Source organism: Meriones unguiculatus, chromosome 15, assembly GCF_030254825.1.
Source record: "Meriones unguiculatus strain TT.TT164.6M chromosome 15, Bangor_MerUng_6.1, whole genome shotgun sequence".
In the NCBI taxonomy this organism is placed as follows: Eukaryota; Metazoa; Chordata; class Mammalia; order Rodentia; family Muridae; genus Meriones; species Meriones unguiculatus.
The window spans coordinates 72,059,759-72,086,779 of NC_083362.1; the positions used below are offsets into that span (position 1 = coordinate 72,059,759).

General features: G+C 42.2%; 2 protein-coding genes across 4 annotated transcripts in view; one reads left to right on the forward strand and one right to left on the reverse strand.

Annotated features, from left to right (window-relative positions):
* Window positions 1-7,271: 7,271 nt before the first annotated feature.
* Window positions 7,272-25,888, reverse strand: LOC110561516 (serine/arginine repetitive matrix protein 1-like). The gene is made up of 5 exons (XM_021657965.2): window positions 25,873-25,888; window positions 24,929-25,039; window positions 10,906-11,198; window positions 9,565-9,764; window positions 7,272-7,500 (listed from the first exon to the last, which is right to left on the reverse strand). The coding sequence occupies exons 1-4, from the start codon at window positions 25,886-25,888 to the stop codon at window positions 9,603-9,605; spliced, it is 582 nt and encodes a 193-aa protein (XP_021513640.2). The 3' UTR covers window positions 7,272-7,500; window positions 9,565-9,602.
* The window catches only part of Dis3l2 (DIS3 like 3'-5' exoribonuclease 2), a 317,733-nt gene continuing 301,255 nt past the window's right edge, over window positions 10,544-27,021 (forward strand). Inside the window, exon 1 of one of the 3 annotated variants that reach the window (XM_060368782.1) lies at window positions 10,544-10,809. The gene's annotated coding sequence lies outside the window, so the exon portion shown is untranslated. Of the gene's footprint in view, window positions 10,810-11,203; window positions 11,403-27,021 lie in introns of those variants that run through there. The other 2 variants (XM_021657963.2, XM_060368783.1) reach the window with 2 other exon arrangements.

Consider the following 27,021-nt stretch of genomic DNA (forward strand, 5'->3'; position numbering starts at 1 on the left):
AATATTGTTTGTGATAACAAATATGTGGACTAATATATCTAATAGTTAAAATAATTTCTATTAAACAACTAATAATGAATAAATACCATACTGGGAAATTAATGATGTATGATGTTGTATAACAGTTTCCTCCAAGATTAAGACATCCCATCCTGCAGGAAAGTTCCTTAAGCAGGAAGGTAAACAACTCAAAAGGGATTCAGGAAGTCCCTGAAACTGAATGGATTCTTCAGGCTCCTTCTTGCCAGAGTAAGCAATAAAAGATGAAAGTCCTTCTCAGATGAAGTGAAGCCGAGCTGCAAAGAAGATTTTGAGATCAGAAGAGCTGCCTGGAAGAAGTTTAGACCAGAGTCACTTGGAAAGGACCTATTGAGCCTCCTGCAGGCTGTGCAGTGTGCTCCAGGTTCCCAGCTCTAGTGAGCTGTCACCTGTGCTGGGTGAGCTTTGGTGATGCAAAGTCCTTGAGTCATTTCTGCTCCTGGAAGTAACCCCTCGCCCATACTCCTGCAGGGAACCAGTAAAACTTATTGGTTCATTCAATTGGACTTTGGTGGTGTCTGAACTTCGTGGTTTGTCGCGGGATCCCTGTCTGGGGTGAGTAGATGTGTGCACTGCATCTTTCCTGGAAAAGTTTCCTCACACAATGGATGTACATGTTTTTAATTTGATGCTGCAGAATTTTCCTGTGGATATACACATGAAAATATGTCAAAAATTTGAAGTTGGACGTTATTTTTGAAGTCTTAAAATATATCCCATTGGGAAACACACTTCTCCACTTACATATTTATTGTAAGGCTACCTTCATTGTGGAGTGTGGCACAGTATTGGATTTCAGGTGGATAGACAGACCAGTGGGATGAATGGAGAGACAGAAGAAACATACATCTCCATGGCCAAGTGATGTCAACAAGCATACCAAGAACATAAGAAAAGAAACATCCTTTCAATATGCTGTGCTAGGTATCCAGACATCACGCAAAAGACTGAAAACAAACCCTTGACTTCACAGAACATCAAAAAAAGAAAGAAAAATAAATCTACCTAACTCTAAATCCAGAAACAAAATTGTGATATGAAACTCTTAAAAAGAAACACTTGGGTGTGAATCTTTATGACTTTGAAGTAGGTGACAGATTCTTAGGTATGATATGAAAACACAAAATCCAAGAAAACAGATAATTTAGATGTCACCAAAATTAAAAAAAATGGAACCATTAGACACTATTAAAATAGTGAAAAGCTTACCCACAGATTTGGAGAAAATATTTGAATATAACCCAACATCTAGGCTATAGAACTCTTTCAATTCAGTACAGAGAGTACTAAATAATGGGCAAATGTCTTGAAGGGGCAAATGTCTCCAAAGAAGGTGCACAAATAGTTGATAAATGGGCTGACGAGATGAAGGAGGGCAGAGACAGTACTTTACCCGATGATGCTCAGTTCATTAGGATCACTGTTAAACAAGACAAAACAACAACAAAACAACACAAAAAAACCAGCAAGGACTGGTGAGCTGGCTCAGCAGCAGCCTTTGCAGTCAAACCTGACCTGAGTTCTAGGTCTCTGGACCTCACGTGGTGAAGGGGAGAACTGGCTCCCACCAGTTGCCTGTCCTCTGTGGGTAAAGACACTTGCCACGCAAGCCTGGTGAAGTGAGTTCAAGCCTGGGGTCTCTGGAGACGGTGAGCCCTGATTCTACAAAGTTGATTTCTGTACGTGCCACCTCACGCACACATCACGCACTTGTACGCAATAGGAACAAAGTACCGATTAGAAGACTGTCATTATGTAGGGAGTATAACGTTCACACACGACTGATGGGAGTGGAAAATGGTGCAGTTATTACTTAGTACAACTTACATAACTCAGAAATTGTACTATTAAGTGCATACCCAAAAGAATTGGAAATTATTTCCATGCAAAAATATGTATGTCAGTGTCCACAGTACATTCTTATTACCAAAGAGTGATGAATAGATAAACAAAATGTGTTATATGCACACAATTAAGCCATAAAAAGAAATGAAGTAGATTCATACTACACTATGAACAAACCTTGAAAATATTATGCTAAGTGAAAAACGCCAGTCAAGGGACCACACAAAATTGATTCTATTTGTAGTAAAGTCCAAGATACGAAGATCTGTAGAGTAAAAAACTAGATTGGCAGTTGCTTTGAGCTTCAAGTATTGCTGGATAATGGGGAGTGAGTGTTAATGAGTACAGCAGGGTTTCTCTTTGTGATAGAGAATGTTCAATCCCATTTGGCTATTTTCATACATCATGGCTATTATTATCACAGTGACTGTGGTTAGTATTATACATCATGACTACACTAAGGAGCACTGGATTGCACACTTTAAAATGACGAATTTATGTTACATCAATTGTATATCAAAAGAAAGTTTCAGAAAAGAATATCCCAACCCAAATGTACACATGTCTGTATGCTAGTGGCTTTTCTCTTTGCAGGGATAAAAACAGGTTAGGGAGGGAAGGGTTTATTTTGGCCTGTGGCTATCTGGCATTTGTGGCGGGGAAGCTATGGTAGTGGGAGCATGGGACAGCTGGTCGCATCGCACCCACAGTCAGGAGGCAGAGATAGATGAATGCTGGTACCCAGCTCCCCCTTTCCTCCCCACTTCTTATCCCAATGGGGACCACAGCCCATGGAACCATGCTGCCCACATTTAAGCTGACTCTTCTTACCTTCGCTAAATCTCTCTGAAACACTCTCACAGACATGCCTAGGGATTTTTCTCTTAGGTGATTCTAAATCCTGTCAGGATGTCAATGAAGATTAGCTATCATGTCCGTCTGTGCCTGTCTGTCTACTATTTCTGTTTGGTGGAAAACATACACACATTTTTAGTTTCTTCTTCAGTCTAATGAGAAGGGAAGGAAAAAAAATGCTATGACATACATTTGAGTTAGGCGGGCCTGCGGGTCAGGCACACGGGAGATAAACAGCCACCTGGTAGAGAGGAGAGCTTTAGAGAAGAATGAGGAAGCCCAGAGTACTAGGGAAAGCATATTTGGACTTTGGCAAGTATCTGAAAGACACAGGGGAAAAAGGAAGAGGAAAACTTGCAGGAGGGCAGACCCAGCTGAATGTCATGGCGACTCACAGGGACTGTACTAGGCAGCAGGAACTCTTTGTAATGAAGTAGTCTGTTGTTGTTGTTTGCTTGTTTGCTTGTTTTGAGACAAGGTCTCACTATGTAGGTTTGGCTGTCCTGGAACTCTGTAGACCAGGCTGGCTTCAAACTCACAGAGACCTACCTGCCTCTGCCTCCCAAATGCTAGTAATGTGCCACTATGTTTTCTGTAATGAAGCTTTAAAATCTTATTTTTCCTATTTAATATTCTTTCTTTCGAGACAGGGTTTTTCTGTGTAGCCTTGGCTGTTCTGGACTCCCTTTGTAGACCAGGCTGGACTTGAACTCACAAAGATCTTCTTGCTTCTGCCTCCCGGAGTGCTGGGATCACAGGTGTCACCACCACTCCGGACTCATTTTCCTTTTTAAAATGTAGAGGAATACACTGCAGCCTTGAAACGCGGGTGCTCCCTTCTAGAGTGTTTCTTCCACTTAGATCTTGTCATGTGCGGGCACATAGCATCCTGGTATTCTGATTTTATTGCATTGCAGTCTAATAGAGGGTGAATGTTTCTGAATCCTGGTCCTATCTACTAAAAATATCTTTGTTTTCAAAACTGTAATTACTTTTTTTTTTTTTTTTGTAATGGCATAACTGTTAATGAAATAATGGTGGTTATTCCTGGAGAAAGCTCTCATTTCCCAGTGTGTTCTCCTTTGGGAAAGACTCTCCCATAGCTTTCTGCAGGGGAGGAAGCTGAGACACTGAGGTGTGGGGACTTGCTAGTGATTCCTCAGAAGAGCTGGGTCAAAGCCTGTGTTTGAGGCTCATGAATGGAGCATTGTGAGGAACGGATGCCAACATGCTCCAACAGCACCCTTCCCCTGTTGGTGCCCCTTGTGTTGGAAACCCGCAGGGCAGGGCTGCCCTGGGCCAAACGGCGTGCACTGTGAGTACCCCTTTCCTTCCAGTTTCCCTGCTGCACGAAGGACCAGGTGACCTGCTGCCTTGCTCCTCTGCCCGACTTCGGAGGGAGCAGGACTTCTCCCCTCGTGGTAGCCCCTCATGCACACTGACCAGGGTCTCCCTCCGGTGTTCTGGGCATGCCAAGGTGTGCTGGAATCCTGGGATCAAGATAGTTTTGCCAGTCAAGCTGGCACATGCGATGCTTGCTTTTGCAAAGTATGGTTTATCTGAGCCAAATTTTCATTCCCTCTATTCTTTTTTGAAATATGTATTTTATAAGGTGCATAGATGTGAATTTTGTTTTTAAATCCACTCTGTGATTCTGCTTTTTTTTTTTTAAAAGTAGGAGAATCTAGTCCATTTACATGTAATCTTATAATAGTTTTAATTGTGTTACCTGATATTTTCTCAGTTCATAAAATTCTTGGCTTTCTTCTAAACTTAACACAGGGTTTCTAACAGATGCTGTTTTTCAGATTCATTTAGAGATCAAATGTAATGTTTCTGAACTTAATTTCCTGGAGCTTTACTCACTGTCTTCAATTATCTAAACTAAAACATCCCTTGCACATTTTTCATACATATTTTAACTCAAGAACATTTTTCTCTCTCATACATAGATTCAAGTTTTCAAAAACTTACTTTTACAAATCTTCCTTAATCACATTATTTTGGTTTGCTGTGAAAAATTTTCTCGGTTAAAAAAAAAAATAAGTTAAATTTATGTGAGCACGTTGAGCACATGCGTGCGCGTCAGAGGATCGCGTGTAGGAAGTGGCTCTCCTTTCGCCGTGTGGGGCCTGGTGACCAAGCTCAGGGTGTTGGGCTTTTTAGCTCACGGAGGCATCTCACTGCCCACCAGTCAGATATTTTAAAATGTGGTCACTACATGTCCGTTACGCCTGTCCATTTATTCCTGATCCTCACATTAAGATGTGTGTATCTGTGGAGAGGGCAGGCGAGGCTGGATGAAGTCATCATTTCTTTCTACCTGTGCTTCCTCTTCATCTCCCTACCCTAAGAGCACACATGTACACCCTCATCCTTCAGACACTGTAGCCCTGAGTGGTGACAACACCACTGGCTGAGTTTGTTTCCTTGACTCGGCTGCCTGGGCCCCGAACGCAACTCAGGGGCTGACCTCAGACAAGCAGGTATTTTCTGTGCAGAGTTTCAGAACACAGACCGCAAGTCTTGTTGAATGGACAGGGGGACTAATTCTCCATTTACGTTTTCCCTGTTTGCCAACCCAACACACGTGCCTGCTGGCACACGCGTCTCCGCCGCCTCCGCAAGGCTTCCTAGATATGCGACTACCGAACAGCTGGGGTTCCATTTGTTAGAGGTGCCAAAAAAAGGTTTGGCAGGCTATGTGGTCTGCTACAGAAAGACAAACGCTACCCCTGCTGTTAGGACCACCATCCATAAGACACATAGTCGTTTTCCTCTCCTGAGAGTGGACACCATGTCGGATCACTTTTTATTAAATGCTAACTGTATGTTTACTATGGTCCAGGCACTACTATGAATGGTTTATATCTATTAGCTCATTTAAATCTTTTAGGGTAACGTAATTACTGTATATGGTACTATAATCATCCACGAGCAGCGGCTCTCAACCTTCCTAACGCTGCAACCCTTTAATACAGTTCCTCATGCTGTGGTGACCCTCAACCATAAAATGATTTTTGTTGCTACTTCATAACTGTGATTTTGCTACTGTTAAGAACTATAACGTAAATATCTGATCTGCGATCCCCAAGGGGATTGCAAACCACAGGTTGAGGACCAGTGCTCTGGAAGGAGGGAAAATGGAAACTCAGATGCTGAATAATTAGTCCAAGACCACACAGTGAGTAAGTAGCTCCCAGTGAGCGGCTTAGGGAGTTGGATATAACCCAGCAGTTTGGCTCCCCCTGCTGTAAGGGCCCTATGTGTCGCTGTGCCTTTGACCCCGCAGCTCAAGAGGCTCCCTTTTGTTAACTTATTTCCAAATAGAGCTGGGACCCGGCAGAGGCAGAGTATGGAAGAAAAGTAAAATCTTGTTTAATGAAGCCTCTTCCCTGCCGTGAAGTGCCCACTAGCAGTCTGGATTTTGTGAATTTTATGTCATTCTTTCCTTCAACCGTAACAGTTATTAGGTGGCACTTGGAGCTGGTGAGACATGTCTGTGCTTGAGAAAGAACATTCAGAATCTAAAGAGAAGCGTAAGATAGAGACTGGAGAAAGAGAAAACACGATGCCGACAGAGAATAACATTAAAATCTATTGGAGATGAGGTCTCACCAAGTAGCCCAGGCTGGCCCCCCAAATCCACATTTAGAGTACCCTGCTAAAATTAAAAGAGTGGAGCACTAAGAAGCACTAGAAAACTACTAATAAGAGACTAAGTCTAAAAACACCTGAACAAATTATGAGAGAATTAGGTTCAGTGGGTGAAAAGTACTTGCTGTGCAAGCCTGACCACTCAAGTTTTCTTGCGGGAATCTATGTAAAAAGCCGGGTGTACGTCTGTGATCTCAGTATGACCACACGGGGACGGGAGGTGAGACAGGAGCATCAGCCAACTCCCAGGCTAGCTGGTCTGTGAAGCAACAGTCAGAAATAAGAGAGACTCCCGTCTTGACAAGGTGGAAGGAGAGAACCAGCTCCCGAAACTTTCCTCTTACACACACACACACACACACACACACACACACACACGCGCGCGCGCATACACATCACATAATTTTAATGTTTAAAAACGTGGTAAAAACAGTTAGAAAGATGGAAATTGTATTATTTCTTTTTTTCATTTTACTTCCATCTTAGGTATATGGGTATTTTGCCCGCCATGTAGGTGGGCACCACGTGCATGCAGTACCCACTGAGGTCAGAAGAGGGCGTTGGATCTGCATGGGACTGGAGCTACAGAGCATTGTGGGTGCTGAGAACCTGTGTCCTCTGGAAGAGCAACCAGTGCTCTTAACTGCTGAGCTATCTCTCTAGCAAGATCAAGAATTTAAATGGGATCTATAAGGTAAAAAGAGAACATGATAGTATAACAATAAGACCTAAGAATTTTTTTTTAAAAGGTATGTCCTAGTAGGATTTCTGTTCTACAAGTTTAGGAAAAGAGAAACCCAATGCTAGAAAGACAAAAAAGCATTTATATAAATTTAAAGTAAAACAAGAACAAAACCAGAATAGAGAGCATGGCTTCCAGTGGCTTTAGGTGTTAAGAGGAGGCTGGGCCAGGTAGTGGGTCGCCGAGACAGCTTTATTGCTCACCCATAGGACCTCGGCCCATGCACTCGGCCCAAATATATGGTCTTCTTGACCTGAAGGCTCTCCAAATTCCTCCAGGCCGGCAAGCCCTCCTTTACTTTGCTTCGTGGAATGTTTTCAATTTTCACTCTATTTCATATTCTTTTCATGATCCTTTACTTCCTGTGTGATGAATCAGCACACACACACTCACAGAGAGAGAGAGAGAGAGAGAGAGAGAGAGAGAGAGAACAATTAAATCATGCTGCTGAATGAACGTATTCTGTCTTATCTCCTCGAAGTTCCTGTGGTGTTTGGTCACTGCACTGTTTGTGCACACTTACTCCACACATGCGTGCGCACACCCTGCCTTTATCACCTGGGTTTGTCTTTTGAGGTTGCGACACTGTTTTTGTTTTGTTTTTTTAATTGATCCCAAGTTGCTTAGTAACTACTCCTTCCCCATCTCTGATGGCAGTGGAATCGGGTGGGGAAGAAAGAGACAACGTTAAGGACCAGGTAAAGGATGGCAGACTGTGTAAGGATGTGGTGAGCAGGAAAGTGCAGCCAGGGACGACTCCTTCATACCGGCTGCTGTGACTGGGTGGATGGTAGCAGAGTCCTGGGCGGAGGAAGTGGTGGTTAGGATGGACTAGGCCTGGGACAAGGGCAGCTCTTCATAACTCCTTAGCTTATCAGTGAAGAAGGGATTAACAGCAGATTCATGGATTGCAGGTTTATATCCTAAATTCATCTGATTCGGAAGTGGGGCCTTTGGAAAGTGATTGTGTCACAAGGGTGAAAGCCTCAAGAATGGGACTGGTATTTTTATGAGAATCTAGGAAGGCAACTAGCTCTTTTCCGGTCTGATCAGGACAAGACAGGGAAAGGAAGTTGACCAGACAATCTGCCTTGATCTCAGAGTTCACGACTTCAGGGACTGTGTATGTAAACTTCTGTTGTTTAAAGTCCCCAGTTACAGTACCTTGTCCAGCAGACAAGACTAAGATGTAGACACAATCAATGCCTCCCACAGTCAAATCGGTGTTTTTCTAGGGGCTGTAGATGGCGCGTTTCACATCCCAGCAGGGCATGGCAGTTGTGGTCCTACTCATGTGCTGGGTCTTCGGGGACATTTCTCAAGCATTTTGCATCATTACTGGACCATCAGTCACCCACAGACCAAACATAGATGAAGCTTATAGTGAAATGCAGAGTAAAATAGGCCTTTCACAACAACGGTGTAAGTTCCTATCTCTTACGATACCACTGACATCCCACAGACACCCAACCAAATGGAGCCTAATGAATCACCTTACCCTCTATCAGAATACACGACAAGGTATGTGCAAGACAGTGTTCATCAACTCGTTCATTTGGGCTTTCTCTTTTCTAAATCACAAGGTGGCTTTATACCTTTTATTCACCAAACAACTGGCGTGGCTTGCTTTTACGAATGACTACTTGCTTTCACCATAACTACTTAGAAGTCCCGGATTTGCTGTATTATACCCAGGTCTTTGCTATGGAATGAACGTCAGTATCCTTCCCCACATCGTGATGGTATTAGGAGGTGGAGCCTTTGATAGGTCACTAAGGCATGGGCACCAACTTTAGAGGACTTCCTTGTGTTTTCTGTCTTGTGGTGACACAGCCAGCAGACTGCCAACTATCAGTCAGGAAGTGGGCCCACATCAGACACTGAAAGAGGTCTGTGCCTTGATTTAGGGTTTCCCAGCCTCCAGGGAAGCCTGTTCACAGAGTATTTAGCCTATGGTATTCTGGTACAGCAGTCAGAATGAGTTAACACAGCCCTCTTGACCATACTTTGTGGATTCCCATACTCTTCAGTGATACATTAAAAAAAATTCTTGATTTACTTTCATAGACAGCTGGTTAAATCAATCACGAATAGGCTTACAGTTTCCCAGAGGAAACCATTATTTCTAAGCATTTTGGAAGAGCTTATGGACACACTTGTTCTATGAGGATTATACATAGACCAGAGCTAGGTGTGTGGAGCAAGGCTCTTAGCCCAGGTCCACTACAGAGTGTGCTGTGGTCTTTCTTTGGCTCACACAAACTCACTACACTTAGAAGTCATGGTAGTATTTCCACTCAGCCCTGTAGCCTTCCTAAGAGTTAGCACACTTCTTGGTATATGTGCAACTCAAAATGAGGTCTTGGATACTCTAATGATCTTGGCTCTCCTTTCTTGGTTCTTGTCATTGCCATTCTTAGCCTCACCTGCCATTTTCACCTCTCCCGTTCCATATTTTATAGTCTCAGTCCTTTGTTCTTTGTCTCTTCTGGCTTTTTGTATTTCTGTCTCCACTGGCCTGCATCCTATTCGCTGAATCTCTGAACTCCTGATATCTCTTCTCTGCCCTTCGAATAGGCAAGTTTTGGAAGTTTGGCTGAGGGTTCTGGAAGGATCTGAGGGAAAGCTAAAAAAAAAAAAAAAAAAAAAGGATTCTTAGGCTCATTCCTTAAGCAAACACGGTAGTTATAACAAGGTGGGTCTTTTTAAACATTAAGAAACCGAGAAGTTTGCCATATCTCCTTTTCTTTATTTAACATGGAGGAAATGCAGTGGCCTCCTTCACAAGAAGTGGGCCCCATTCCAGCACCTTCTACTTTGACAACGTAGTCTTGAATTTTGATCATTCCATTGGCACCACTGGACACACAATTTCCAAAACAGTTGACAACTATGACCAGCCCCTCAACGACATTCTTCCTTCTCTCGCTTCCCTGGATGCTCTGTGGGGTTTCCTTCTCTTTGGTCATCATGTTCTAGGTTCCACCCGCAGCTATTAGCAGTTCTTAACACACTTCCCTGGCCCTGGCCGTGCTGCCTTCCGGCGGCCTTCACACCCCATTCCATCTATTCCATGACTTGCCACACTTTTCCCGCCCCGTCCGCTTGGTTGAGGTCTCTGTGCTCTTCCCATATTTTGGCTAGACAGGCCTTTCTCGTGCAGGCTTCACAGCTTCCTTCGCTCATCTCAGCCAGCTGGACACTGTCACCTCTTTGGTCCCCAGCCTGCATGTGCCAACAATGCACCTAGCCCTGAACAGGTGTCCAATGAAGGAGTGATGGGTCAATGGGTGGATTAATAAGACTTGGCAACAAGGAAGGTGCTGGCATTGTTTCACCAGCGAGGATAGGCGCATCCATAAAGCTGGTGGCACCTGCAACCGGGTGGTGGGTTCAGAATCCAGACCCCTCCAGAGGGACCCAGGATAGAAAAGCAGCTCGACTGCCGACTCCCAGTCGGGAGCCGCCCACGCCGGACGAGCCACTCGCCGCCCCTGGTTCAATCCCGTGGTCGTGGTCGCGACCACCGCCTCCACCGCCTACTCGACCGGCGCTTTGCTCTTGGCCCCACCCGGCCACCGTCGCACTCTGGAACGCTCGCTGGTGACCCGGAAGCGCATTCTCCCTAGCAACTGCGGGTCTGCGGCGGCGCCGGCCTCCGGGGAGCGACGGTGAGGCTCCTGCCCCCTCCCCCTGCGCACGCCCCGGCCGCCCGGCCGGGCCTTCCCGCCGCGCCGCGCTCCGCGGCCCGGGCCGTGCGTCCTCACCTCGCGGGGCGCCCGTCCCCGGCGCCTCCGGCCGCCTCTCGCCGGCCCGGCCCGGCCTCGGGCCCCGCACGCCCTGCGGGTCCCTCTCTGTCTGTCGTCGAGCCCCTTGCGTGAGGAGGGAGGCAGGGCTGGAGCCCGTGCGGGAGGACGCGGCTCCCCGAGGCTTGGGCCGCCTGGGAAGTGCTCTCGCGGGGCCCCGCGGGGACTGACAGGCTGGCGGCGCCTCGGGCGTGCGGAGCCGCGCTTCGCTGGCGGACTGCCTGAGCCTTGCAAAGTGATACACTTTATCCCTCCTTTGGGGCGTTGAGACTGTCTTCATTGTGCACTTTGAACCCACCGTTTCCCCGGGAGTTGGCGAGCTGGTTTTCCAGTTATGAATGAGCTGTGGAATAGTATATTGTATCGTAGCTGCTGTGGTGTCCAGTTGTATACAGAAGGAACGCCCTGGGATTTGACTAATCTTTGGAAAGATTTCAAGTAGAATTTACCACGTTGAGGTAGGGGCAGGTGTAAATATATCTCTGATTTACCCTTCAAAAAGATAAAGTGGCACTGAAAACCTCCTTTGAGTTTGGACTAGTGGTACGGAGAAAACTTTAGACATTGCTGGTAACTGCTGATTGTACTTAGTAGAATGGTGGAGGGAAAACAGACGTGAACGATTTCCAGAATTATTTAGGAATAAAATTCGCGATCGTATTAAGATTCACCATTTAAAACTACCATTTCATTTCAGTTAGTATTAAGCACCTGTAGTATTAATGTACTTGAAATAACTTTAGAAGACATAGCAGGTTGTACACATTGATCACTGGGAAAACCTACAGTCTATGTGCTAGGTAGTAAGTGTTGTAGTAGGTGAGAGGGTGGAGAAGTGAATTTTGGTTGGTACTTTCAGAACTGTGCCTAAGGCTGAAATATAGTTGATTTGCCTCCAAAATATAGATTCACTATGTATTGGAGAGGGACTGAGTGAATGGAATAATTTTTTTTTCTATTATTTAGGTTTTGGGAAACATTTCCTATGTGATGTTCTTTAGTTCTTATTTAAAATTCTAGAGTCACTGGATTCTGATCATTTCTTTGAAAACATATCACACACACATCTCTCTGGTGTTTTTTCTGTTTGAGATCTAAAGCAGTTTAAGTCGTATACTGTTTAGTATGTACTTAAGAGTCTTGTGAAAGTTTGCTCTTCATTTGACCGATATTCTTATTCATATATAGCAGGCACTGTGTCAGGAGACAGCAAAAACAATTACTCAGCAACCAATTACTATGTTTGATCCTCTCTCTCTCTCTCTCTTTGTATTTAGCTCAGCACTTAACTTAAGCTGTAGAAGGACATTAGTAGTTCATATAAGGCTTTTAGGCTGTTGCTTTGCAGATCCACCAAAGATACTATAAAGATGGATAAACTCTTAAGCCCTTTTCGGATGACTTGCTGCTTTCTTATAGATACTGTCTTGCTTAATCCAGTTGTTGAACAGACACTGGACTTCATGCCTGGTACCAGACATTGCTCGCCTGTGGAGTGGAGAATGGATGTGGATGATATTGAGCTGCAGTCGGCATGTGTTAAGAGAGGTCACAAATGAGATCCCCGAATGGAGGTATTCAGGATGCATGGAAAGGAAGTGCTTCCGTGAGAGACCCTGTGGCAGGATGCAGGGCACAGCTTTAGAGAGGGAGCTGGAGGCATGTGGAACAATTTGGTAGGACAGAGGGCTGGAGCAATGGAGTGGGGCCAGATTGAGCTGGGCCTTGTAGACAAGCTGAATTTTTCTTTGTGCTTTGAATAAAGAGAAGCCTCTTTGGGAGGCTTTACTTAGGGACCTAGGCTGTGTGTCCGGTGGGGATGACACAGTATGTTTGTGTCTGAATAGACTGCTTTGTCTTTTTACCACCGTTTAGCATTTGTATTGTTTTCTCGTTCCTTGTTCTTCAATTTGTACCCTATGCTTTATTTTGTAAATTTTTAATTAAAAAAATCTAAATTTACATCAATTTATTTATTTATTTTTGTGTGTGTTTGTTAGGAGGTCTGTGGACAACTTGGAGTCTTCTACCAAGTAGGTCCAGGGGATTGACCTCAGGTTGTCCGGCTTTGTGACAACTGCGTTTCACTCATGAGCCATCTCACTGCCCCTCTCCCATGCTTTAGTATAGTTGGAGAAGCCCCATGTCTCACTAGCAAGATGTACTCATTTTTTTTTTTTTATTTGGTGGAAGGAAAGAATTGGGGCTGGAGAGATAGCTCAGCTGTTAAAGGGTAGGCTCATAACCAAAAAGACAAAATAGGCCATTATGGCTAGTTGATTAGAAATATTTTTAATCAGTATTACAGCTTGGAAAACTAGTTTTTGTGTCACTTTACTCTTTTAAAAAAAGTTGTCGTAAAACACACAAAAATGACTGTCAGGCTGGGAATGAGCTTAGTTGGTAAAGTGTTGCAGCACGTGGGGACCTGAGTTCCATATCTCCAGCACCCAGGTAAAAAGCAGACCTGGTGGCATATGCTTATAATAGTGCTCAGGAGACAGAAGGGACCTGTGGCTTGCTGGCCAGACCTCATCTGTGAGTCCCAGGTCCCAACGAGAGACTTCATCTCAAGCAAAGCACAGAAAAGCAAGGCAAACGCAACCCAACCTATCCCCTCCCAAACCAAAGCCAAGGTAGACAGCTTCTGCGAACAACACCCAAGGCTGACTTCCCGCTTTCAGGTGCGTGCATCTTACCTGATCTTTTTAGTGAAGGGTGACGTACTTCTAGAGCAGTTCATTCTCGTTTGCTCGCTGTTGGCAACCACCATTCCACTCTGTTTTAATTTTGTCCACTTGATACATTTAAGTGTGTTGACTTCTGCCCTGCACTTACCTATATCTGTCTTTCTCCCATCACTCAGCTCAATGCTGTCAGTTCTTACAATCTCAACTTTTTTTTCTAGTCTTTGGACTTCATTCACAGAGCCAATGAGAAAGAGGTTTTTTTTTTTTTTTTTTTAATCTTCTTTTTGGTTTGCCAGTGATGTGAGGAGCCCTGATGAGTTGGGAAATGGTCCCTTTCCTTCAGTTTTTTTTTTTTTTTTTGTCTGTTTGTTTGTTTGCTATATTAGTGTTTCTATCTAGTGTTTCTATATGCCCTTTGTTTGTTTGTTTGTTTGGTTACTAAAATCCAGTTTCTTTAATGGAAAGTATTCATGATACTTGTTTCTTTTTGAATGAACTTCGTTAGTGCCTTTCATTGACCTTATTAATTTCATCTGTGTTGTTGAATTTACTGGTATGCTAGTGTTCTTGGTCACCTTATTCTATGTGTTGTCAACCTCAGTACACCTTCCATTATTTATTTGTAAGCATCTTTTAAAAATAGAATCAGTTATTCACCCCTCGCCCCCCTTTTCATGTAAGTGAATGTATGTGTGCATGTGTGTGCATATTTGTGGACATGTGTTTGGTTGTGCATGCACATGTGTGCTCATGCATGTGAAGCCAGAGGTTGATGTGTGGAATCATCCTGTGTAAATTGTCTGCCTTATTATTGAAGTAGCATCTCTCATTCAAATCCAGAGACCACTGATGTGGCTCATCTTGCTGTCTGGCTTGTTCTGAGGATCCCTTGTCTCTTCCGTCCTAGGCTTGAAACTCAGCAAGCTGCCATGCTCACCCGCATTTACATACGTTCTGAGGATCTGAACTCTTGTTGCTAGGCTTGCTTTCAAGGAAGGGCTTTAACCACTGAGCCATCTCTTCAGCCCAGAATCAGTTCTCATTAAATTATATATTATATAACTGTTTGAGTTAAGATAGCCAGTATACAGAGAAACCCTGTCTCACCCCTTCCCCCCCAAACAACAGCAATAACAACAACAACAAGAAAAACCCAAACAAGAAAAACCCAAAATGCTTCTTTATGGTTACACATGCAGTGAGTTAATTTTCTCTTCATTTCTGTTTATCCTCATATTTGTGTTATGATTTTATTTCTGCTTTAAGGATTTCCTTTAAAGTTTCTATTAATGGGAACTTGATGGTCATTGTTTTAGCTTTTGTATGTCTGAAAAAGTTTTTTTTTTTTGCTTTGAAAAATATTTGTTAAGTAATGAAGTTTAGATTTTTTTCCACCATCAATCACTTAAAAGATGTTACTTTATTATTTTTTTCTGTCTCACTTGTTTCTGGTAAGAAGGCAGCTAATAGTTTCCTGTTACATAATAGGTGTTTTTTCCTGTGGCTGCTTTAAAGATTTCTCTTTAAACTGGCTCAGCCAAATAGATTGTGATATGTGTTAAGGTAGTTTTTTTTTAAATGTGCCTTGTGTTTGATATCATTGAACTTCTCGATTTGTGATTTAATAGTTTTCAACAGTTTTGTAAAATATTTGACTATCATCTTTTTCCAGTATTTTTATTTCCTATTCCTCTTCCTTATAGATTTTGTTCAAATGTGTATTAAGTTGCATGAGGTGGTTCTGCAGCTTACTGATGTTCTGTTAATTTCTCTTTTTGGATTCATTTTGTTGTCTATTGCTCTATCTTCCAGTTCACTAGCCTTTTCTTCTGTAGTACCTGATCTACTATTAATTCAGTCATCCTGTATGTTCAGCATGTTTTTAATCTTAGACATTATAGTTTTAACTTTTTATTTGTGTTTGTGTGTGCATGTGCACCCATGGCATAGCATGTTTGTAGAGATCAGAGGATAGCTTTGTGGAATCAGTTCTCCATCTTTCCGTGGGTTCCAGGGGTGGAACTCAATGGTCAGGCAGATGTGGCTGGTGATGGCATGCTGCTGTCTCACAGACCCAGTGCTGGAGTTTTTAATCGCTAGGGGTCCTACTTGGATCTTCCGAATGTTTGTCTTGTCTTTTCTTAATACGTCCAGCTTTTCCTCTACTCACTGAGATGCAGACTGTAGTTCTGGAGGTACAGCTTGCATGTCGTATCCTTTGTTGTTACTCCCAGGCACTTCTGCCCCAAGTGTCTTTTCTTCACATTCCCTCTCTAAACCCACACTCCCCCATTAATTCAACACAGAGTGCATGCTAGTTGATGATTTCCTTATTTTGTATATTCAGGAGCTGAAGCTTAAGAAAGTTGGTAGCTTGATATCTCAAGGTCAGATAGCTAATGTTTCAGATTTAAATTTTGGTCTTTCTAACCATATAACTTGATGCTAGCAAGACAGACAAGTATAGAAATAAGACATGAGATAAGTATCAAAGGCACTGTAACAGAGTGTGCTGTTTATAAAGACTTCCAAACATGCAGGCCACATTTGGGAGGAGCTTTGGAAGTTAGGAAATTTTGGAGGCCTCTAACGTGAGGGAAGCATCTGAGGGGTGCCAGTGAGGAGGAGGGGGCAAGGAGAGTGCAGTACATGGGAAGATCCAGACATGTATTTGGCTGAATTGGGTGTGACTGAAAGCAGATGACAAAGGAGTTGGCCTGATTTGTGGAAGTTTTTTTTTGTTTTTTTTTTTCTTGCTGGCTTCAAAACAGTCTTTTGTATGTCTTTAGCTACTGTATGAGTCTGATCAAGGGCAGGCATCTTTTAAAATTTGTCTTCATTACTCAGTACAGTCTTACACATAATTAATCCACAGATTTATTGATTGATTGATAGCATGTTTTCTCACTGTTGCTTAGTTACTTTATTAGTGCTTGTGATTGAATTGTTTATTGTATGAGAAGTCTTAAATCTTGTGTTCATAAAATTCCTTCCAAAGAAGTCAGCATACTTTATGCTAATTCACATTGATTATCTCAGCAGTCAATTTATTATACCCAAAGAGTATCCCACTACTTTAGAATACAGCTTCAACTGCAGAATCATTGGGTAGCTGTTTTTTGGTTTGTTTGTTTGTTTGTTTTGCTTTTGGTTTTTCAAGACAAGGTTTTTCTGTTTAGCTCTCAATGTCCTGGAACTCACTCTGTAGACCAGGCTGGCCTCTTAACTTCGAGATCTATCTACCTCTTTCTCCTGAGCACTGGGTTTAAAGGTGTGCGCTACCACTGCCCGCTTCTATTTTTTTTTTTCATTAACAATTAAACATTTTTTATGTGTGTGGTTGTTTTCCTTGGATACCATGTGTGTGCAGTGTCCTCAGAAACCAGAAGAGGGTATGGGATCCCTGGAATCCTAATTACAGACAGTTGTGAGCTGCCCTGGGAATAGGTGCTGGGAAGTGAACCAGGATCTTCTGGAAGAGCAGCCAGCTCTTAAAACAAAAAAATAAATAAAAATTTTTAAAATTTAAATTACATTCTCTCTTTAGTGAGAATACTACTAAATAATACCATAAGTATTACCCTTACTATTTTGGATAGATAGGTATTTTTAAGAGAGATTTATTTATTTATTTTTATTTTACGTGTATAAGTGTTTGCCTTTGTGTGCACGTCTGTGCGCCAGGTGTGTGCAGTGCCTGTGGAGGCTTACAGGGTGTTAGATCCTCTATAACTGGAATTATAGATGATTGTGAGCCACCGCATGGGGCCTGGGAATTGAACTTAGGTCCTCTGGAAGAGCACCCAGTACTCTTTACTGCAGAGCCATCATTTTATCTCCTCCACCTTATCTTTTGAGGCAGGGGCTTCCACTATTCTGGGGGTCCTTCCATCTCTGCTGCCCCCTCTAGCTTAAGATGCATGTGGCAGTGCCCACCTTCTTTTTATTCTCAGGAGGGCCCTGGGGATTGGGACTCGGGTCCTCATGCTTGCATGACAGGCACTTTGCTCATAGAATATCTTTGCCATACCAAGTTTTTCGTCTTTTTCTGTGTTTTGGAATAGTTTACCACAGGAAACAAGATATTTGCCTTTGCTTATGTTTATGATAGACTATGTATTCAGTACTTAACTATTTTAGTCTTTTACAGTTAAATCGGCTGCTATTCTTTCTGGTCACTGTCAGGTTTGGTGGGAAGTAGAGGAGTAGCGAAGACTCAGATTCATTTCCTTCACTTGTGTAGCTGGTTATTGTTTAGTGTCATGTATTGAAAACTCCTTTATCTGTTGAGACGCTACCTTAGCACACATAAACATCTGCAGTTTTCTTTATTATCTGTTTAAGCATCTTCCTTTTTTTTTGAGTCTTCCAATTTTTTTTATTAATTACAGTTTATTCACTTTGTATCCCAGCTGTAGCCCCTTCCCCCATCTCCTCCCAATCCCACCTGTAAGCATCTTCTAATAGTGACCAGTGGTAAGATTATTTGAAAACTAATTTAAAAAGTAGTTTTTTAGACTTTGGTCTGTTTTTAATAATGAGGCCTTGCTATAGACTTTAAAAAAAATCATATATATGTACTTTCTTGCCTTTTTTGGAAAAGTTGTTGAGAGAGAGGTTTTTCGGTGGATCTCCTGAGCCTGGTTATGGTGATAAATTAGTTTGCTGGTTTAGCAGAATACAATATAACAAATTATAGTTGGCTCTCATTTTCTTTTTCATTTTAGATGATTTATTTTGTGTGGGGGTGTGTTTGTGTGTTCACCATATGCATGCTTGGTGTCCATGGAGGTCAGAAGAGGGGGATGGGTCATTTAGAACTGGTGGATGGTTTTGAGCCCGTTTGTGAGTACTGGGAACTGAACTCAGGTCCTCTGCAAGAGCAACAAATGTTCTTAACTGCTGAGCCATCTCTCCAGCCCTCTGTTTCTCTCCAGCCCTCTGTTTCTGTGGCTCCAGGAGCCTGGAGGATTCTGCTCATACCTAAGTTCTTTATATGGAACATTGTATTTGCATTTGACCTATGTATATCCTTTTGAAATCACCTCTAGATTAGTTATAACATCTAGCAACATTCTTACATTGTTTAAGGAATAATGAAAAGGAAAATTATGCATATTCAACGTTTGCTTCTTTTTTTGTTTTGAAATCAATTTTATTTCTATGCAGTTACAAAAAAACAACAGAAAATAAAAGTAAGACAACTGTTCTTGTGTTAACATTAAATAGAATAAAATACTGTGGAATGATTTTAACAAAGGTGCAAAATTTACATGCTGAGGACTATGTAATGTTGTTGAAAGAAATCATGCAATGTGGAAATGGTGGAAATACAGCCCATGTTTTTGGTTCTTTTCAGTCTATGTTAGTTGAACCCACCAGAGTAGAACCTATGGATATGGAGAGTCCAGAGTACCACTGAATGGCTTACATAACAGAAATTTATTGATCAAAGGTCTGGGAAACCAGAAGCCTGACATCCAGGTGTTGGTAGAGTTGATTCCTGAAGGCTATGAAGAATCTGTTCCATCTCTCTCTCTCTCCTAGATTCAGGAGGTTGCTGGCAATCTCTGGCATTCTTTGGCTTTTAGACACCTCATTCTGACGTTTGCCTTAATCGTCACATGATGTTATCTCTGGGAGTATGTCTTTGTTCAAATTTTCCTTTTTGTAAAGACAACAATCATTGAGTATCATTTTATATGATATCATCTTAACTAATTACTTCTGAAGAAACCAAATAAAGTCACATGTTGAGATGCTTCACATTTAATACTTCAACATATATTATATTAGCTGTCACTATAGCAAAATATCTTAGATGACTAACTTCTGGTTTATCATTTTGGAGGTCCAGTCTGTGACCCTGTTGCTTTGGGTCTGTGGTGAGGTATCACATCATGGTGGGAAGTACATGGCAAATGTAAATCGGATATGCCATGACCAGAGAACAAAAGAAAGAAGTGGAAAGAGGCCAGGGTTCCCTCACCCCCTTCAAGGGCTTGTCGCCAATAACAAAAGACCCTTTCCTGGGCCCCTCTTCTTAAATGTTCTGCCACTTCCTAGTGCCTTTAACACATGGCTCTTTGGGAGATACTCAAGGTCATAGTCATAGGACTCTCCTTGCTCCTGCAGACAGTGTAGTTACCTGAAGGAACTGGGTCTGGGTGGTAGTGGTTTAGAAGCCACTATAGTTTGAAAGTAGGTCTGACGTGAGAGACTCTTGATTAGGAATGGTTGATTAAATGAAGTCTGCTATGCACTGATCTTCATTGCTGAGAACCTGAAATGTGTGTGTGTGTGTGTGAGAGAGAGACAGACAGACAGACAGACAGACAGACAGACAGAGAGACAGAGAGGCCTCACAAAGATAGGTATTTCTGAGGCCTGATGAAAAGGATTCTGAGCTCCTGGAAAAGAATAGAGATTCTGAGCTAAGGAAGAAACCATGGATCCTTACCACTGAGAAACTAGCCTAGGCTTGTTCAAAGTGTAATTGTCCTCAGTATCCATGGGGTCAGTATATGGTGATCCACCTAATGGCAGATCAAAGTCATTAGATTCCCGTCTGCACTGAGCAGGTGTGGACTCTTACTCTGTAGTTAATACATGATCTACGTGGTCTTTATAGTGTAATATAAAGATAATTCACATGCACGTATGCATGTGCTTGAATGTATTTCTCTCTGTGTGCACATGTGCTCATGAATGTGCATTCATGTGCGCAGACATGCATGTTGTGTGGATAGCCTCTGGTATCATACACAGGGAGGCCCCCATCTTCTTTGAGATTGTCTCTTATTGGCCTGAACTCACCAATCAGGCTAGTCTAGCTGTTCAGTGAGCTTCAGGGATGGGTCCTCTGTGCCTCCTGTGATGGGCTTACAAGTGCCAACTAGTGTGCCTGCTGTTGTTACTTGGGTGCTGGGATTGAGCTCAGGTGTTTGTAAGGCAAGTGCTTTAATGGTTGAGCCACCTCAACCGCCATCCACGATTGGTTAAAGTATATAGTCGTATATGGTGCATAGACACAGATACAATCCCATTTAGGATAAGGGACTTGGTCATCGTTGGATTTTGGTATACACGAGGATGTTGGAACCAATGTTCCAAGTAGGAAGACTGTGTTTAAGACCTTGAGAGACTGAGAACCATTTTTGAAGCTCTAGAATCTTTAGCTTCTGAAGTGAAGGAAGAAGTAGAGACTGAAAACTGGAAATCACTGCAGAGTGAGGACAGCTTCTGCGTGAGAACTGGGGACTGCTGTTTTGGAGACACTTGCTAGAGACAGGTGTTGCCTCCAGTGGAGACACTATGTGAGCTGTGCAAGGACTTAAAGACAGAAGGTACAAGTGGAGTTCTTTATGGAGTTTTCTGATTACTAAAAGTTTTTAAATTAATTTCTAGGGTTTCATCACAAACATTCCTTCTGGGCTATAATTAAAAAGCTCTTTTTATATATTATATTTGGATACCACTGAACAACTGGAATGCTTTTTCATGGTGATTGTGTTGGGTTTCCTAGGTAGACAGTGATTCTATTTATAATTGACCATTTAAAAATGCTGTTTATATTGCCTTTTGTCTAGCAATGGCTAGCTCCTTTAGAATGGCATTGAATAACGAGCACCATAACCATTCATAGTCTTTTCATGTTCTTAAGTTAATTGGAATGCCTTTAGTGCTTTCATTATTTATAATATATTTTGTTTTTGTTTTTATTTTTAAATGTTTTTTTCCTTTGGCTTTTTGAGACAGGGTCTCTGTGTGTAGTCTGGCTGTCCTGGAACTCCCTATGGAGACCAGACAGACCTTTAACTCATGGAGATCTGCCTGCCTCTGTCTTTTGAGTGCTGGGGTTAAAGGTGTGCCACCACATCTGGCTACCTTTTTTTTTTTTTTTATACTTTATTTTTGAGTTAAACTTTTACTTTTGTTGTGGGTATCAGTAGTTTGCACCTTTTTATTGCTGAGTAGCATTCTGCAGCATGTATGATCATTCTGTTGATAATACCTGTTGAAGGATTGTTCTGCTTTTGTCTCCTGGAATAATGGTGCTTCAAGCATTCATGTGCAAACATAAATGTTCATTTCTCTGGGCATAAATACTCAAAGTGCACGTGCATTTGGATTCTCCTGTGGTTAACATTATTTCTGCTCTCTCTGCTTTTCCTTATGCACACACACAGTACAGTTTTCCCCTCTTAAATGCTTGTGAGTAAATTGCATAAAGCATTATCTCCAAATAATGAGTGTAGGACTGAGTGTGGGAATAAAGACATTTTTTTACATAGGCACAGATGTTATCAGTTTAATTCAATGAGGGTACTACTTCTGTCAGGTCCCCTGTCTCCTACTCATCTACTGATACTAAGGTCTCTTTTAATGTCTTTTCTCTTTCCCTGTTTTAGTACAGTGTGCTATCTTATGAACTACTCAATACAGCTTTACAAGGTACATTTTATTCTTACTAACTCTTATAGGTGATTGGAACCAAAGCAAAGAGAGGTGAGACACTTTGCCCAAGTCACAGCTCTTAAGAGATAACAGGCTGGATTCAACTCTGGTGTTTTGACTCTCAATGTCTCTTAACCACTGAGCTGTGTGGTCTTCCCTTTATCTTTTAGCTCATAGTAGCAATGTTTGGCCTTCCAGAAAATGATGTTTTAATTTTCTTGTGTTGCTGGCATACCAAGTGTTATTTTATTTGTTTGAGAGTACTCTATCCATTTTGTGATGGCTAGATACTTTATCTCTTTCAAATGGAGCTAACACTGAATCTACTTTGTACCTGACTAATGTCTCTGTTACTACAGGAAGTAGTGAGTATTTGAAATGAAGCTTCAGGCTTTGGGAGTTGGGGAGACCTTATTAAGATGCCTGGTCTGTTCTTAGGTCAGTTAGGGATTATTTCTTTCAGAATGTCCCTCAGTGCTCTGCTCAGTCTTTAATTTCTCAAAGTTTCCCTCTCCTTTGAGGAAGGCAGTTATTTATAATCTTATCTTCTCTGGGCCTTGTGGAAGGCCACTCTTTATCTGCAGTACTAGCGATTGCATGTGTGTGGGTTTGTGAAACTTGTAGTTGTTGTGGAACTGTATCTCTGGGTTTCTTCATCTGCATTAGTGGACTGTGTGCCAAGTCTCTGTATGATTGATTGCAGCTTTTATATTTTTTTCTAGAAGCAGCAAGATCTTAGTAGCTTCTTCAGTGACAAGCTGAGTGCTTGCAACCTGAAGATTTAAAGTAATCATCTAAATTTCTGAACTTTGCTGTAGAGCTGGCCTGTGCTCTTACCCTCTGCTCATAATATTTTCACAAATGCTGCAAACACTGGCTTGCTTCCCTGGGTACCGAGGCCATGGTTTATTTTGTGTCCCTTAGACACAGAGATTCTAGGTGGGTCATTGTTGTACTTTAGTATATATATATATTTGGAATTATTTTAGTTATTTGCTTTTTATTTTAAATTTTACTGTTTCTCTGCATGTACCTGACATTGTTATGCACTGAATTCATGGGATGCCTCTTATGAGTGATGGTGTTACCAATGAGCTGGCTTGGGTTTATTTCTGACTGTCTGCATGGAAATTGTGAGTAGGCAAGGGTTGGCTGTTTTAGTGTTGGTGGTTCCCTTCTCTTGAGTGCTAAGGGCATACAAGCTAGACTAACAGGCTTATCTCTCTGGATCCCTAGTATTAGAGTCTAGAAACTTGCAGTCCTAGATGCTTAGGTTGGGGGATTACTGTTCTGAGCATTAACTGTTAGTGGTACTACACTTTGACCAGGAAACCACAGTTCATTGCAGTGGCTAAGCATTGGTAGTAGCGCAGCAGACGCAGGTGGCCAGTTACAATTCTTAAACCCTGAGAGTCTGCACCCATGGCTTTTAGGGAATCTTTTCTTTTCTTTCTTTCTTTCTTTCTTTCTTTCTTTCTTTCTTTCTTTCTTTCTTTCTTTCTTTTTCCTTCCTTCTTTCTTACTTCCTTTCTTCCTTTCTTCCCCTCCCTCTCTCCCTCCCTCCCTCCCTCTCTCCCTCCCTTCCTTCCTTCCTTCCTTCTTTCATTTTTGGTTTTTTAAGACAGGGTTTTCCTGTGTAGCCTTGGCTGTTCTGGACTTGCTTTATAGACAGGCTGGCCTTGAACTCACAGAGATCTGCCTTCCCCTGCTTCCCAGAGTACTGGGATTATAGGCATGTGCCACTGAGTCTGGCTTTCTAGGGACTCTTAGTCCTTAGGGGTTGGCAGTTTCGTGAATTATTCTAATTCTCATCTCTGTCTCTTTACAGCCTTTTGTTTCTTAGAGTCTTGGGTTTCTGCTTCTTCTCATGTTCTAATACTGTCCTTTGTCATCTTAACTGCTCTACTCCCTGCAGCGTTTTAGTCCGAATTTGCTTTCTGTAAGTTATCTGCTTTCTTGTCAATGCTATCTCTTTGTACTGTCAGTTTAGCTTGACACTTCTACTATAAAGGTCACAAGTGATCAAGAAAAGACCATTGGGAGAAGCCTTTGCAAAAGATGTCTTTTAGTTGATTACAAAGTAAGCTGTACAGTCTTGTTGTGTAGTTAAGAGGGTGTGTGGGAGGGCATATGTATAGCATGTAAACGAAGGATTATGTTTACACCTATCATAGTGTAGTGTCCAGTTCCAGCAATCTAGGCCCTGCATAAGGATCTTTCACAGGCTTTGTGTGTTTACTTGTATCTTGCTGAATTACTGAGTAACTTGAGTGAGTGAGAATAGCTTCAAGGTTATCTGAAGATTACTGAATCTTGACTAGAATGCTGCCTTCCAAGGCCAGTGCAGGCTTTTGGGAGCAGTTGTGAGGGGAGCAAGGCCTTCTGGAGCCAGAGTTGTGGCTTTCACCGCAGTGTTCCTGGCAGCTGGCGTGTTCTCAGAGTGATAAAGTGTCTGAAGTAGCTAGGCTGCTTCGAGGTCAGTCTACCCAGTTGTCAGAGAAGAGGCTGCTTGGCTGATGGTTTCCTATGCCAAGCTGCCAGGCACAAGTGTAGTCTAAGAACCCCTATTCAAAGTCTTGAGTGGGCCACTCCCAGTTTCAGTGGTTTGGTCATTTACAGGAAAAAATGTCAGGCCTGTATAATAGGGCCGAAGCTCAACACAAACTGTTTTTCTCGAGGCATTCAGCAGTCCTTGAAAGCTGGTAGCAGGCTTCGCGGTGCCCACCCCTGTCCCAGGGCCCTACAGGGCTGGGTCTCTTTGATCTCAGTGGTAGTTTTTGGAGATGGGAAATGTGGAAAAGCTGCAGACCGTAGGGATCACCATCTTCCAAACTCACCTTGAAAGGTGCAAATGTAGAAAGTAATTTCTTCACAGAACTGGGGCCTAGAATCAGGGTTGGCTTTTCTGGGCCTCTCAGATCCATCACGATAAGGTGAACAGACCTGATCTAGAATTGGCAAATTGGCTGAGGGTGCCCTCAAGCTGCCCACATCTCCCTGGGTCTAGGTAGTTAACTCTAGATGTCTGAATTCACCACTTTGAGCCTTTTAATGATTAGAATTTTGTGTCCTGCATTCCCCTGTATTTTTAAAATGATACTATAGTTTTCTCTGACTTTGGGTATTTTGAGGTACTTGCTTGTGACTTTGTATGTCTTCTTCTAAGAGTGCTGTCCAAGACGTGATAGAGACCTTACATTGTAGACTAGCATGTGGCTGAGTCTGTAGGTAGTAAATTCTAGATGTTTGTAGTGGCAGCCCTGAGAGTGTTTTACATTGTTAGAGCAGCACTTTACCAAGGACAAAGTAATGATGACTGACCTTAACAAAGCCAACTTTTGTTAAATTACTAATTCACAAAAGCCAGCTTGATAGTAATATTGTGTGTAAAATTTAAAGAATGTTTGGACAAACACTGACATTTTATTTGAAATTATATGATCCTAGGGAAAACTAATTTCAGTCCTTGTATGTTTTAGTAATTTTGTTTGGCAGATTGTGAAAGTCACATATTTTTCCAAATTGCAATGGTTAAATTGGCCACATAGGCAAGCTTTGCAGTCCTCTTTTTGTTGTCTTACTTTATAGATGATGGCAGTGGTCACTATTGAGATGGTGCATATGGGCTGGCAGATGAGTTATTTTCGTTAAAGTCCTGCTTCATACAATTTATGATTCATGTACAGGAAAGCCTTGAGGAGGTTTTTTCTTCTATGCACTCACATGTGCCGTGCACACGTGTGTGTGATCATCCTCTCTGCCTCCCTATCACTGTGATTACCAGCATGCTTCCCCATGCTGGCGTTTTTATATGGTTTCTGGGGATTGAACTCAGGCCTCTGTGCTTACAGAACAAGCACTTTATTGATGAACTCACCCCTAAGCCTAAGAGCCAAGTTGATTGCTAAGTAGGGTATTTTGACATTGTGTCTGGGCCTGGTAGAATAGGTCTGTAATGCAAGCTACTCAGGAGGCTGCAGCAGGAGAATTGCAATTCGAGGCCAGCCATGGTGGGTGAATAAGGGACACTTTCTATTAGAGACACTTTGTAAAGCCAAAAAAATTGCAAGAAGGAAAGAAAAAGAACTGTTGCTAGGTCAGTGGTAGAGCACTTGTCTAGCACTAGTGAGGCCTTGAGTTAGATCTCGGCAGACAGAAAAAATTTTTTATTTTGTTACCCATAATTCGAGATTTTTAAAAAGGAGATTAAAGAGTTTTTTTTTTTTATTAATATATTATAATTTAAGATGTGTGTGCTTGTTTAGGGGTAGATGAAACAGGTATTAATTCATAGTTATTGAACTTGATAGTGAACATATGGATAATCATCAAAATATTTCCTACTTTACCCCCTTTTTTCCTTGACACTGGCTTTCACTTTGTAGTCTAAGCTGTCCTGGAATTTACTGTGTAACCCAGGTTGGCAAACTTACAGCAGTCTTCCTCACTCAGCCTCCCAAGTGCTGGGATTTTGGGCATGAGCCATCATGCTTGGCATGAATATGTTTTTATTTAAACATTTTAAGTGATTGTCTTTATATATGTGTGGTGTCTCTGTCAGGGTCTCTATAGCTGTGCTAAAACACCATGGCTAAAGCACCTCACGGAGAAAAGGGTTTATTTCCCTCACAGTTCCTGCCACAGTTTTGGCAATTCTGGTTTTTCTCAGGAAGAATGACTTGTTGATCAGTCTGACTTGCATAATCTTTGGGTTTTAACCTTGCCTTAAGTATGTTAGCTCTCTGTAATAGAGTATAGGACCTGTGCAGTATAGACCAAACCCTTAAAGTTTTGTTTCTGACTTCTCAAACAAGATAATTAGAAGACAAAGCTGGGTTGGGGAAGTAAAATAAGGGAAAGAAGAGGCATTGCCAGCTGAGTTACATATAGTTTAAATTTTTTTTTTAAAAATTCACATATGGAAGTAAAG

Excerpts from the sequence above, each read along its gene's own strand:
- LOC110561516 (XM_021657965.2), bottom strand. Across the intron at positions 11,199-24,928 it reads CTACATTTGCACCTTTCAAG|GAGGGATAAAGTGTATCACT; the intron begins GTGAGTTTGGAA and ends AACGCCCCAAAG. Across the intron at positions 9,765-10,905 it reads GGGGACGGGCGCCCCGCGAG|CTTTCCCTCAGATCCTTCCA; the intron begins GTGAGGACGCAC and ends TTTTTTTTTTAG.